The sequence below is a fragment of the Equus quagga genome, chromosome 11 (assembly GCF_021613505.1).
Source record: "Equus quagga isolate Etosha38 chromosome 11, UCLA_HA_Equagga_1.0, whole genome shotgun sequence".
Lineage (NCBI taxonomy): Eukaryota > Metazoa > Chordata > Mammalia > Perissodactyla > Equidae > Equus > Equus quagga.
The window spans coordinates 100,495,924-100,511,667 of record NC_060277.1 but is presented as its reverse complement, the minus strand read 5'-3'; the positions used below and the strand labels follow the sequence as shown (position 1 = coordinate 100,511,667).

General features: G+C 34.6%; 1 protein-coding gene across 9 annotated transcripts in view; it reads right to left on the bottom strand.

Annotated features, from left to right (window-relative positions):
• Positions 1-15,744, bottom strand: part of TANC2 (tetratricopeptide repeat, ankyrin repeat and coiled-coil containing 2) — a 388,431-nt gene that overhangs the window by 169,762 nt on the left and 202,925 nt on the right. For 6 of the 9 annotated variants that reach the window (XM_046676045.1, XM_046676044.1, XM_046676048.1 and 3 more), the window contains one exon: positions 10,157-10,267. The exons of the other annotated variants lie outside the window; for them this stretch is intronic. In XM_046676045.1, coding sequence (XP_046532001.1) covers positions 10,157-10,267 — 111 coding nt within the window. The remainder of the gene's footprint in view (positions 1-10,156; positions 10,268-15,744) is intronic. 9 annotated transcript variants of the gene reach the window in all.

Below are 15,744 nucleotides of genomic sequence, written 5' to 3'. Positions count from 1 at the left end.
CTTACTAAATTACCGCCTTCTTTAAATTAACTCCCCCAGGACCTAAGCCAAAGAATCAACTTATAGGGAATCTCTCTAGTTGCAAAGGGGAGTACTTAGATGCCTAACTTTAGGGTATGAAATGGGAGTATAGCAATAACACAACTTCGTTCAAACATTCTCGTCTTTGAGTCTTAGTAATTTTGGTTTGTTCAGATTAGTTTTCAGATAAAACTATTACGCAGGGCAAATAAATCTAAATGTTTTATTAATTTTTTTGAAAACCCAGACAATATGCACAATTTTGAATGTAGGCACAATTTTCTGGAGAGGGTGCCCATAAATTTCATCAGTAATCATTTTGGAATACATATATCAAATCATCATGTTGTACACCTTAAACTTACACAACGTTATATGTCAATTATATCTCAATAAAGCTGGAAAAAATTATGCTGTCTAAAAAACAATAAGTAAATTTATCTACTTATTCAAATAATTCTATACTCTTTTAACTAATAACTGAGACATACACAAATAACTGGAGAAAACGTCCTCCAAACACACACACATACACACACAGTGGTTCTCCCTTTTGCTTTTATAAGATTAGGGATTCTCAGTATTTTTTAAAACCTATTAGTTTGGCACTTAGCTAAGAGAACAGACTTTTAAATGCTTATAATCTTCCATTACAACTTCCCACTATTTTGTTTCTCTCCCATTGGAAGTGGGAATCACTGCAGAGACAGAATATATAGAGAGAAAGTACTCATTGCTTGGTAACACTTACACTAGTGTTTCCCTACCTACATAATTGCCCTCAATGTACCAGAAGTAACACGTGCACATTGATGTATGATGATGACTATTTGACTGAAATGAAAAGCAATATTTGACAAGCTCAAGAACCTTAAATGCTTCACTGAAATCTCTAAGACTGATGATTCTCACAATGTTCCTTTGGGTCTTAAACTGAGGTTTCTAACATCTGCTTTGAGTAGATATACGTTTGAGATACAAAATATGGTAAAGATGCACTACTTCTGCAATATAGTATTTCTGTATTATTCCCTTATTGGTCTGGACTTCCTCACCCATAGCACAATTTATCCTAATGCGGAAAGCAAGGCATTTGTATACTGGTCACAGTAAGAAAAGTATTATCCTCAGAAGTCGTGTTTGTCTAAATAGCAAATTTATTCTCTGTTGGCTTCCAAACCTGGGATTTATTCTAGAAACTGTACGCTTAAATAATGTGATATAATTACCCAGGCTTAAAGAGAAAAACATCATTCTAGGAAGAAGTATTTCACTGTATTGTACTAGTCAGTGCAGACTAGGCAGGGGAAACGACCTACAGTTATAAGGGTAGCTGGGGAGTTTTAAAAAAGGTGGGACCAGGAATTCTGGCGAACCAGGAGCTAAGATCTTCAAAGAGTAAGCGGTATGACCTCAGAGTCCTGAGAAACTGCAATAAGGAAGGGTAGTGATTGGTACAGTTTGATGATGTGAGATTTAAAGCTGAAATGTTAGGGAAGAAAGTAGGAGAATGGTCCAGAATTGACTTTCCTGGGTCAGCTTTTATGAGAATTTGAGTGTTTCATATACTCCTGATTCATTTTTCTATCCTTAATATCTACTATTAAATATATCTAACATTTACTTCATCCTTTTATTCTGATATTTTTGTTGTTTGAAAAATGTTTCAATTTTTAGTAGCTGCTATTATTTCACAATTGAGAGCATTTATTCATTTAGTATTTGTTGACCACTATATAGCAGACACTGGTCTGAGGACTAGGGATACGGAGATTAAAAAGTTGAACAAGTTCCATGTTTATAGATCTTATAGTTTAGAATAGTTCAGCATAGTTCATTTAGCATATACTAACATCTCAGTTCCATGGATCACAATTTAGGAAATCCTATTCTAAGTAAGGCTATCTGTTCTAATGTGGTAAATATAGTCTAAGGTGGTAACTGGATATAGTAATTTCCTATAATGTATATGGTTCATGTATTTTTTTTCAGCATGACTGTTTAAAGATTGATCACATATTATTAAGGGGAAACAATGTTATACTTTGAAAAAAATTTTTTTGAATAGTGGTATGAGACAAAGGTACAGTACAAAGTCGGGGTAAGTTATTTTTTTCTTTATTCTTCCCTTCCATGTTGATCAAGAAAAAAAAATAAGTACTAAAAGATAAATCAGCAAATGTTAATTGCAACACCAGAGCCTTAAATATGGCACCATGGGACAGATTTTTCCAAGCCTCATGAAAGTGGTATAAATTACATTACTTATTTTCAGTGAATATACATTTTTATATAAGTCAAAGCCCATAAAAGTAAATTTAAAGGCACAGTAACACTGAGTATATAATAGCAGTGATTACAAATTGCTTAATAGTCAGCAGAGATTAATCTAAAAATTTGTAATCTGTAAATAATCTGTACAGATTAAGCAAGAGGAAAGACCTACAGATAGTTATAAGAAGGTACAGCAGCAGGGAAGTTTTGAATATAAAAAGGGTGGGATACCTGGAATACTATGGATTTTATTTATTTTTTTGCTGAGGAAGATTTGCTGTGAGCTAACATCCGTGCCAATCTTCCTCTACTTTTCAGTATGTGGGCTGCCCAGCACAGCATAACAACTAACAGAGCAATGTAGGTACACGCCTGGGAACTGAACCCAGGCTGCCAAAGTGGAGGGCACTGAACTTAACCACTAGGCCACCGGTGCTGGCCCTGGAACTTTTTTATTGAAAGGCAAGGATAAGAAGGATTTATGCTTCCAGGCCATGGAATGACACATATCAAATATGTAGGAAAAACAAGGAAAATTCATTGTTCCATTGAAACAACTTTCTTACTCCCTTGACTGTGGGTTGGACCTGGTGATTTGCTTCTAACAAACAGAATATGGTAAAAAGTGATAGGCTGTCACTTTTGAGACTATGTTATAAAAGACTGCCACTTTCATCTTGCTTACACTCTCTGCCTCTTGCTTGCTTGCTCTCACAAAGCAAGTTGCCACATTGTGAGGTGCCTTATGGAGAGACCCACACGGCAAGGAATTGAGGGTGGCCTCTAGCCAAAAGCTCATGAGGAACTGAGACCCTCAATTTAACAGCCCATAAGGAACTGAATCCTTCCAATAACCAAGTGTATAAACTTGAAAGAGGATCCCTCCCCAGTGGAGCCTTGAGATGACTACAGCCCAGGCCGTTATCTTGATTGCACCCTGTGAGAGACCTTGAGCCACAGAGTGCAGCTAAGTTGCATCTAGATTTCTGACCCACAGAAACTGAGAGATAACAAATGCTGTTTTAAGCTATTAAGTTTTATGGTAATTTGTTATATAGCAATAGATGATTACTACAAGGACCTATTCACAAGGGTACTCAATAATAATGAATAGAAGTTAACCAACACTCCCCACAAGTCTTATAAATTTATATGTTGTAACAAATAACTTCTAGATAAGGAAAAACAAAAAGAGGATTTTAAGTGACTTAGAGATCAAGAATGATAGTGGCAACATCAGATACAGAATTCATAAATCTCTAGGTTCTTGGGTATTAAAACAGAAGTCAAGAATACCTTTCTGTCCCTTCCTGTTCCCATTTTTGGGAATGAACATTGAGAATTTTTGATGAACACTGAGCTGGAGGAACATATGTACTGCTTAGGAAAAGAATAACAGAAAACTTCATTTTTTTCCAGAAATAAATTTGCAATAATGTATATATGTGAGAGATGTTATTAGTCATAATAACTGATGCTCTAAACATTGTGCTGAGTAAATTATGTGTATTATCTTATTTAATCATTAAAAACACCCTATGGAGTAAGCAATATTACTATCTTCATTTTACAGATGAGGAAGCAGAGGATTAGAAAGATTAGGTAATAAAAGTTACATAGCCAATAAGTGCAACAGCTAGAATTAAATCCAAGCTTGTCTGATCCTAGACCTTGAGCTATTTACCACTATGAAAAACGGCCTCCATTAAAAAAATAACCAAACCCCACACAACTTCGTATCTATACACAGACTGTTTGTGAAAACAGGCCAATGACTACAGGTTATAGGTGTAATTTTATCCTCTTTGAGAAGCACTCACAAAAAAGATATGATACCTTTACCCACAGTATTCTTAGATAAAAGGCAATAAAGGCTGTAAAACATAACAACTGTAGATAAGATTTACATAGCACTAATTATGGACCACATCATTGTTTTTATTATCTTACATATTTTAATTTATTACATCTTCACAGCATTCCTATGGTATAGGTAATATTATAATCCCTATTTTACAGATAAGGAAATTAATCATTCTTATGTTTAAGTAATTTGCCCAAGGTGACACAACTATTAAGTGGCAGAGTAATATTTGAACACAGGCAGTCTAGCTCCACTGTCTGTAGCCTAAACTAATGCATTTACTCTCAACATTTTTCTGCCTCAAAAACCAAAAGTTAAAATGGTTTTCAGAGTTAATGGGAAAACCATCCATTTGGAAATCTAACTAAATTATGGATCTAAGTATCACATTCATAGGCCAAGTCTTTAGAATTTGTGACACAGAACACCTTGAGAAGTTAACCTAAAAGTTAGTGTGATGAGACTATCTTTTAAACAACAATAAAATATAAATCAGGAAAACAACTAAAAACGTTCCAAGTGAAAAGTTTTATTCAACAAAGTATCTGTCCACTAAAATAACTTTCTAACATGTTAAGAACTTATTGGTAGATAAGGATATGTGGGGAAGAAAAGCTATCCTCTCCATATTCTAGTTCCTTGATGTTATACTTATTTTCAATGCCAGTAATCAGGCAGTATCTCTCAAACTTAAAATATACTGAAATTATTTCTGTTTAGCTCTCTGTTTTTGATCTCTACTTTCTATACTGACTTTCATATCCTGATTGGGGCAGCACTGCAGTTCAAATATTCCCTTTATTCGACTTACAAGTCTGTGTACTATCCAACTTTCAGCAATGTTTTTCATTCTAATATTTGTACCATTCACAACCTTTGTTTCATTTCAACCTTTACAACAATATTTATTTTTTCCTTTTTTTGGGTGGAGAAAGTATGTGTCACAGACTGCTTTGAGAATGTGTTAAAGAAAGAAGAACATATGTAATATGGAGAACAGTGTTTGCACATAATTTTAGGAGTTTAGAGCCCCCTGAAGCTCACCAGTTTAACCCAGGTTAAAAATCCTGCTTTACATTTAAAGTGTTTACAATATAGACAATACAAGACATGAGGAATAAGGAATACAAACACAACATAACAGAAGAGGTGAATTACAAGAAAAAGTCTCCTGGTACCCATACGTCAATCAAAAATCATATAGAGGGTTTTATTCATAAGTACAAAATTCATAGCAAAAGATATGAAGAAAGCCTAACTATTTGGAATAAAGATAAGATTTGATAATGTTTTCAGGAAAAAAAAAATGGAAGAAAATGAGAAAACAAAATCATCCTTTTCTTTTAAATGGAATGACTACAACTATATAGCAGTTGGGAAAGAGGGTTCAAGGAACTACTCACTTTATATAAAACATTTTTTATCTACGGTGGCTTGTTCTTGAGCTGTTAAGTACAATGCTGATAAGAAATCCAAATGAAAAGTCCTTTACAAATTCAAAAAAATATAAATATGAATATGTGCCAAATAACTATCATAAAATTCTCTCCCATTCTTGAGTTTCAAATACATCCTAATTTTGTTGTCACCTTAAATAACATTGTCCTTTGAAGGGCAGTGCCATTTTTAAAGAGATTTAAAAGGATCTATTATAAAAAGATTAATCTCAAATTTCTCTGAAAATATTTGGTGTGGATAAAAGCCTGCCTATTTTCAGAACACTGGTCTGGACTTTGGCCCTTAACCTTGCACATGTAGTCACAAGTCCTATAAAACTGTCAACTTGGCCTGCCATCTGTGTCAAGGTTCTACACACTTGAAATTATGTATTATTATAATGTGCAACATAAAAACTTAAGAAACTAAGATATAAATGAAGAGTATCACCATCCTTTAGTGCCATCTGATTACTGAAAAATTTCAATACAAATTCATTGCAGAAATTTTACAAAAGGAAGTATAATGATAATGATGAACAATAACAGGAAGAATGCTAAAACCTCTTACTGTTTATTTTGCCTGATCTAAGCATTTGGCTATACATTATTTTATTTAATCTTAATAACCCTATGAGACAGATCTATTGTTAAAAAAAAAGACTTTATTTTTATCACAATTTTACAGACAAAGAATTTAAGGCTATGAAAGTTACATGTAGTCGCACAGCTAGTAGGTGACAGATTCAGAAATTAAACCTAGATCTAACTCCAGAACCTGAGCTCTCATTCACTAATACATGCTGCCCAAGAAAGAAAATTAAAACCATCTGTAATCCCACCAACCAGATACAACCACTGCTAACATGAGCAGTATCCCACCAATCCCACTCTCTCCACTGACTTCCCAAGAACCCCACTTCTCTCCCTCTTTAGGCAACCAATGTTAGTTTGGTATATTCTTCCAGACATTTTCACCTGTGAATGTGTATTCATGTATCTATACAAATACATATTTAATTTGCCAAAGTATGGAAATAATGTCATGTTATATATAATGCTGCAGTGACAGGAAACTGAGGCACAGATATATAAGACATGTTCAAGATGACAAGACTAATAAGGGGAAAATCAGAATTGAAACACAGTAAGACACATTTAACTAAAAATGACCCTAAACCTTTATATCTTTTTTTTCCTGATTATTTAGAAAACACTTTAAAATCCTATGCTATACCTTGGGATCATCACTGTAATAATAACAAAACTAGGTAACATTTGTGAACATTTACTATGAACCAAGCAGTCTGCTAAGTGCTTTATCTTTATTAATCTGATTTAAGATTATCATCCCCATTTTTACAGATGAGGAAATTGAGGCTTAAGAAAGGTTAAGTGACTTGCCTAAAATCACATAGCTAGTAAGTAATGATGTAGGAAGAAAAGTTAGAGTGTAGGATGAATCTGTTCTCTTATTTTTGGAATTGTTTTATTGAAATCACCAATATCAGCTGGTTACCCTAAAAGTAGAATATAGCCCTGTGTAATACTTAAAAACTGAATTTTCTGCTTTTTAATTTAAGGGTACTCAAGGGGTATTTATGGACTTTACACAGTAATAGAATTAAAGGAATCTATTTCTGGACTACATTGTGTCCCCTTCAAGAGTTCAATAATAAATCCTGCTCTTGACCCTAAACAAATCACTTAAATTCTCTGGGTGTGGATTTCCCCACTGTAAGACAATTATCAAACACAATTCACTTTATTTTCCCTACTCTGGTAGTTCAGTTAAGTAACAAGTTATGTATCAATCAACTCCATGGTTTTAGTTGCAGAACCAAAACATACTATTTACTTGTATTTTTATCACATTTTCTGCAAACAACAAATCCTATTTGAGGAATAGTAAAACCTAAATTAGGTACTCTGGAATCGAATTCTATGTAGACTCAATCTCTCAATTTATTAGACAAATATTTTGGATCAACGGCTATACCCCAGAATAGCTTTCTCTAGACTTTGCAGACCAAATATCAATGACTTGCTCTGGTTTGATCCATGATTTCCTTTTACATGTAGGACAACATTGAAAACTAGACATGGGTACACAGATACCAGGTACAAAAAGACAAACCAAGAAAAATATAAGTCCACTTCTGAGACACAAAAGCTTTATTCTTCCAACCTAAAATATAGGCATCAAAGGGTTTAAGTTTAGATAATACAGAAACAACATCCTCAATTACTCCTCAGAAGTCAACAGCAAAAATGAATCCTATAGATTTCCAGCATTGTTTATTGGACTACTTATAAGCAGCCTGCAGCAGCCTTGTAATCCAGTTGGTTCTCTAACTTCAACCAGCAGCTTCAGGATTACCTAGGAATTTGTTAGAAAAACTGGCTTAATGAATCAGAAATTGTAGGGTGAGCCCAGCAATCTGCATTTGAACAAGTCCTCTAGGTAATCCTAAAGCATGCTAAAATTTGAGAATCACTGCATTAACCTTTAGCTTATGATTATTGCCTCTGTGAGATATACTATTTTCCTAAATTTTCATATGATAATAAAGCAGGTGGACAAGATATCAGAACACTAGCTTTAACTGCAACAGAACATATGAGTATACAAGAAAATATGATCATTGTTCTGTTACTATAGCCTATGTAAGAGAACTTAAAAAAGAACGGACTGTTATTCGTTTGCTTTATGAGTTTACTGAATACATTTGGTTACCGTTAATTTTTGGTACTATGTAGAAGAAAATAGCTTCATCCCTCAGGTCACTACTCTCATCTCAGTAGAAATTTATTTTCAGAGTTTAATAACTTCATTATAAAAGAGCAAATCACTGTGCTTTAAACCTGTTTCAGAAAAGAAAAGGAGAGACTGCAGAGTACGGGAATTAACGTTTTGGCAACATGTTTTAGTTTCTTCCTGGTTTTCTGAAAATCTTAACTGAGGTTTAGTTTTGTTCAATTCCAATCCAGCAAAGAATTCATGTTTGTGGAAAATATATGTAAATAATAACATGGATAAGATTTTTCATAGTGATTCAGCAATGGCATTCCAATAAACAGCAGCTACCTTGCTTCTTGACAATTACAATAGCTAGATTAGATCAAGGTCGTTAGATGGGCAAACAGGAAGTGAAAGATTAGTCTTCCCACATTCATTCTGATTTACAAATCTGGAAGAAAACATAAAGGCCTCTGATAGGGTTTCTCTTTCAAAACTCAATGCAGGAATAGGGAATTAGTGCATTTATTTATTTTACTTTATTACTAGAAAATTTGCATGAAGAAACGCAAAGCACACTATTCCATTGCTCAAGAAGTGTGACAATACCTCAAAACATGAAAAAGATTCTTCGAACAATGTGCTTCAGTGGCATTTAAAGAGCTATTTAGTTCCTTTTAGAAATAGAAAAGCTGGTTCCTAATACGTAACTGTGATTGTCTTAAAAATGAACAGTCATCTACAACAGCAGATGAAGCCCAGGGTTCTGCACCCTGAAAGTGAAATCCTCCAGGTCTTTCAATATTCAAAACTCATTCATAAAATCAAATGTCTCTGATTAGATTTGGCCGAAGTTTTTGTCTATGGTTTTGATTTTTTTTAAACATGTCTTAGCTAGCTTCAGAGATATATTATCCTGATAGTTCAGATTAGAGCTATTGATATCTTCCCTAGAACTAAAAATCATTTTATTCTGCTGACCCCTAATGATGTAAATACGTAGCGGTTGCATTTGCTGTGGTTTAACATCAATTTTAATGAGCAGAAATAAACAAAAGTCCTAAAACCAAGTCTTCTAAGGCCCTTTACTAAACCTCTGACCTGTATATTCAACTAGAGCTGTGAACATTTCTGACACAGTTCTATAGACTCACTGTAGAGTAAGTGTAAAGGATGTTGCCAGGCAACTCATCTAAGTTTGGAAGAATCTAAGCATTGATAATGAGTCTCTGTCAGTCTGGCTCCCACACAAGAAGGGTTTTAGCAAACTCCCACATGTGCCTTACAGGCCATTCATGAGAAGAGGTATTTCTAAAAGTGAGTGTCCAGGAGTCCAAATCAGGAACCTATAATGATTTTTTTCAAATTCAAGTTTGATGTTTCCAACATCACAACAATTTTCTATAACTGTCCAGAAATCCAATAGGCATTAAGCAAAATAGGTCACGTGTTAAGGCTAGTATTGAATTAACATTTTTATTCATATCTTTAACATTCCTGTTTGCACATGGCGAAAGCAAAATTTCTTCAAGTATCTCAAATCATGAAAATCACCCTGAAATCTATTTATCTACCAAAACTATTTTAACTCTTTTGAAAATTATCTTTGAAACTGTTTTCAATACTTACTCTCATTATTATAGCGAGTCAAATAGGATGTTCAGTAAAAATTATGTTCTAATAAGGAAAAATATGTGATCAATTGCAAAAGAGGTAACGGATATGTTTTTATGAATAGTATACATGCAAAATACTGCTCTGCTGGACGGACCTCATCCAAATCTCCCTCTTTCAAAGCACACACTTTGCATGCATGCTTACCAGGGCAGTATTCATCCACGTCCAGTTTCTGAGCTGAAGTGAGGGTTGGTGAGCCAAGCTCGGATTCTGGAATTCGTGGGCTCTCAACAAACTTTGCCTTCCTCAGAGGGGCTAAGGACAAAAAAAGAGGCAGAGAGAGGGAGAGGGGGGAAATAAAAGAGAGAGAAAATAGAAAAGAAAGAAAAAGGAAAGAAAAACAGAGGGAAGGAGAAGGGGAAAGGGAAAGAGAGAAACACAGAGGGGTCATGAGTAAGGGGAACAGCAGGCAACAGATGGAAGCACTTAAATGAACGACACACTCTGTCAGACTCAGATCAGGTTACCCTATTTTTTGCGCCAGAAAAAAAATAAACTGCATTCTTCATAGAGGAGATGGGCCTTGTTAAAAAGTCACTGCAAACTGGAAAAGTTAAAATCTAATATTCAAAACTATGAGCATAAGTTGCAATTGTCTATTACCTATAGCTATTTTCTCTCTCTTTATAAAACGAAGAGCTGTCTTATTTTGTCTTCCTTTGCCATTAAATGCAGGTATTAACTGAGGAAAGTATAGAACTAAGTCTTAAGATTTTGTTTATAATTATTGTAGTCAAAGGTTTTCTTTATCCAGAAACAAACCATAACACTCAGTTGTGATTAAATACCATAACTAGGATTAATCTACCTAGCTTAACAAAGGAATCAATCACTTGACTGTTCAGCTATTGAGGTAAGAAGTCAAAACTGCTGCTGGACTAAGATATTAACTAGGTCATGCCAGTTTGACACTGGATGCTAAACAGATGTGTGATTTAGTTACAAATATAATCATGAGGTCTATGGAATAGTAATATTCCATGCCATGGAATCCATTCATTCTTGTAAGGACTGAAATATAAAGTATAATTCACAAATTGAAAGTTTTACTTATTGAAAGCTCATATAAATTTTATTCACTGATTTTTAGGGGAAAGTTAAGGAACACTATTGAAATACATTTAAATAATCGATTAAATATATTAAAAGTTAAAATTATGAAGACTGCTTTGGTACTTTCAAACTAAGTTCTATTAAATAAACTATAATAGAGTTAAAATGCTTAGCATAGCATCAAAGTAGCAGCTGAGTCTGAAATTGATTTGTATACACTATACATTGTGTCATAACCATATGTGTCCAAGACATGTGAGTACTTAAATCACAGTACTTTTTTCAAAAGTTTCTGCATGTTCTTCAAAATCCCCATCTATTACTGAATCACAAGGAATTCTAAGTTATTCCTAAAAGAGCTTGTAAAACATAATATAAAACTTTGCCATTATAATGACCAGAATTCTCCTCTACTTTCTTTGGAGGATAAAAATAGCAAAGTATTTGAAAAATACAGAAAATATGTTTGAAATGCGCCAAGAGTCAAAACCTAAGGACAGCTAAATCACAATTTAAATTTTAGGGTGTATATTTATATTTTAAATGTGTATTAAAAAAACGAAATAAAGCCCATTACTACCTCCATGGCAACAAAGGCTTAAGGGTGTTAACAGAATGGCTTTCCGTCAAAAGTAAGCTGCGGAATAGGAGAACTCTTACCTCTGCTAAAAGTGTAATATTTGAGTCTGTTTTTTAAAATCACTATCAGAAATGAAGATTTCAAGTGATTTATATGCCTATCTGCTGGCTACTAATAGCCAATATTAGAATCTCTTTCATTATAATCCCACCAATCAATTAAAAAATAATGAAACATTTATCCAATATTGCTTAGTATAGGAGAAATTATTATAATTTAATTCTGAAAGCTCTTAGGTCCTTCACTAGAATTTTATTAATACATTGTCATGGCAACAGAATATCTATTTTACCTGCTGAGTTCTGACAAAGACAGCACTGGTCCCCACTCAAGGGACTCCAGATATCTAAAAAATCTTAATAACAATTTTTATGATGAAATTTGAGTTATTAGACGGATGGAAACCAGCAACTTAGGGTAGATATGTAAGGAAGGAACTGAAGGATAGCAGGAGAATTGAGGGAGAACTGAGGAATGTACAAGAATTATGAGATAAAGTCAAGGGGAAAAATCAGGATCCTAAAGATCTGTGAAGGTCAATGTCATACAGACTTCTCTATTTTCCCTTCTCAGGGAATTCCAACTAAGGTTATCCTTATAGCTCATAGAGGACATTTAATTCTTTTTTCTACCTTCATTTCTCCCTCATCCATGGGATACTGCAAATGTCTAATAATGAATTGGAATTATTTTTTAAGGTAGATTATAATATTGCTCTCATCCAAGTAACAGAAAACTAGTGTTATCTCTAAGTCAATCAAACAGGGGAGGTACAATCACAGGTATGACAGTTTGTCCAATAGTCTTAATACTGCTTGGTGGAGAACACACAAAGTCAACTTGGAAGATGGAACACGATATTTTGCTTGGAAGCCTAGAGTTTTAATATACTTCATTGTAAGAAAATGGTATATAAGATGATTCAGATGGATAAGAGAATTCTATGTCGAAAGGGTTTACCACATAGTAAAAAACACAGAAAAGTGGTTGAAATGAGATGGGTAGAAGGACTCTAAAACCAAACCAGGTATTTTATTGTGATGAAAGAGGTAACAGGAAACCACTGCTCTAAGAAGTGATCTACACCAACACTGGGAACGTGATTCTTATGCTGTAAGAAACTTGAGTTTGGGAATCTGGCAGAGGTTGAGAGGAAGGATGCAGATTGGTTAAGAGTACATAGGCTTACACATTTCAAAGATTTAGGTCTTAGCTCTAGTATTTATTAGTACGAAGAAACTTGGCAAGTTACTTAGCCTTACTAAGCCTCAGTTTTCTCACAAAGTCATAGGATTGTTACAAGGCTTAACTAATTCCAAGCATGTAAAGTACTTAGCACAGTGCTTAGATATGGTGATATAGCTCATCTATGAGTATATTAAGACATAGAGCAGGGAGAGCTATGGCCATGGAAAATAAAGTAAGCAAGTGGTTTCAAGACAGTGTATGGAGAGGCAGTATAACACGGTAGCATAGTAGTGAGGGGTTGGATAGCATAGGGATTAAGGGTCTGGGCTCTGAAATCAGAAAGTCTAAGTCAGATTCCTACTTTTTCCACTTCTTCCTAGCTGTGAGAACCTTTCTGTGCCTAAGCTTCCTCACTGGTTATTTGAGGTTAATAACAGCACCTATACATATGGGGGAGGTGTGAAGATTACACTAATTAATTCAAATAAAATGCTCAGAACAGTACCTAGCACAGCATAAATCCTCTGTAAATGGTAGCTGTTAGTATTTTTGTTGTTGTTGACATTATCAACAGATTCAGCATGATTTGGAAAGTCTGAATTGTATGCTAGGGCAGAGGGCAGGGGTAAAACAAAGAAATCTAAGATGCCATGGTGGATGACAAGAACAGTGATATCACCAGTAATTTTTTAAAAATTGAGGAGGAGGGGCCAGCCCCAGTGGTCTACTGGTCAAATTCAGCAAACTCTACTTTGGTGGCCTGGGTTTGGTTCCCAGACATGGAACTACACCACTCTGTTAGTGGCCACACTGTGCTGGCAGCCCACATACTAAAAAATAGAGGAAGATTGGCATGGACATTAAGTTAGCTCAGGGTGAATTTTCCTCAAGGAAAAAAAAAAACTGAGAAGGAAAAAATGTCAAAGAAAACATGTTATGACTATGAAGGTGGTAGAATACTCAAACCAAAATGGTCTAGGTTAGACGATAAGAAAAATGTGGTACAGAAAGAAAGTTAACCAGCATGATTTAGAGTGTTGGTTCTTAAAATAGGGTGTCTGGACCAGCAGCATAGCATCACCTGGGAATTTGTTAAAAAATGCAAATGATCAGGCCCTACCTCAGATCAGCTTAATCAAAAACTCTGAAGGGTGGGGGCCCAGCAATCTGTGTTTCACAAGCCCTTCAAGTGATTCTGATGCATGCTAAAGTTTGTGAATACTCTTAGAGAAAGACTTCTATAAATACCACGTGCATAGCAGATCACTAAGAGGACTTTCCTAAGAAAAAAGCTGTAATAAAATACAAATCAAGGCCTTATCTCTGAGAGTATTAATGTCTATGGTAAAAGTTAGGACTTCTTTTGAGTCATTCTTTTAAGCAACATAACTCTTGTGTTAGGTTTTTAAAAAAAGAGTCCCAAGTTATAAAGTATCCATCATTTGGGACCTATTTCAAAGAGAGACCAATAAAGTCTATACTCACTAATTCTTCCCAAGATCACTGGAAGGGGGATGAGAAATAAGAGCACCAGATATATCACACAGGAATGTTAACAGTGAAAGAGATAATCCACCTACAGAGGCTCCTTTGTAAACTGGGATGCTGTAGATGATGTTGAATTATACCTATTCCAAGCAAATACACAGGCATTAAAACACAAATTTCTAATGACTGCTGAAGTATTTTTGTCTTTGATAAAGGTTATAGCAGAGGGGAATTTTTAGAAGGAAACCAGCACAAGACTCGATAATCATGGGAGAATGGTATGAAGGCAGATCAAATAAAGCAAAGATCAGGAAAATGAGAACTGAAGGATAAATAGAAAGATGAGCAGAACAACATAAAGCACCAAGAAAGTACTTTCACAAAGTTGGCTTTGAGATAAAAAGCATATTCAGTAAGGTTAACCTAAAGACAAACTGTCAAATGTGAAAGGAGGATAAAAACATTTTAGCTATAGGCAAGGAAAGGAAATACAAGGCATTCAAATTAGAAAGGAAGAAGTAAAATTATCTCTGTTCACAGACGACATAATCTTAAATGCAGAAAATCTTAAAGAGTCCATCAGAAAACTGTCAGAACTAATAAATGAGTTCAGCAAAGTTGCAGGATATAAAATCAGTACACAAAAATACACTAACAATGAACAATCCCAAAAAGAAATTAAGAAAACAATTCAATTTAAAACAGCAAGAAAAAGAATACTTAGGAATAAACTTAATCAAGGAGGTTAAAGACTTGAACACTGAAAACTACAAAATGTTCCTGAAAGAAATTTTAAAAAACAGAAATAAATGGAAAGACAATCCCTTGTTCACCAGTTGGAAGACAGTATTTTTCAAATGGCAATAACATTCAAAGGATCTATAGATTCAATGCAATTCTTATCAAAATCCAAATAATATTTTTTTTTGCAAAAATAGAAAAATTCATCCTAAAATTCATATGGAATCTCGAGGAATCCTGAATAGCCAAGACAACCTTAAAAAGAACAAAGTTGGGGGGCTGGCCCCGTGGCCAAGTGGTTAAGTTCGCGTGCTCCGCTGCAGGCGGCCCAGTGTTTCGTTGGTTCGAATCCTGGGCACAGACATGGCACTGCTCATCAAACCACGCTGAGGCAGCGTCCCACATGCCACAACTAGAAGGACCCACAACAAAGAATATACAACTATGTACCGGGGGGCTTTGGGGAGAAAAAGGAAAAAAATAAAAATCTTTAAAAAAAAAAAACAAAAAAAAAGAACAAAGTTGGCAGTCTTACACTTCACAATTTCAAAACTTACTATAAAGCTACAGTAAACAAAACAGTGTGGTACTGGCATAATGACAGACATACAGACCAATAAAA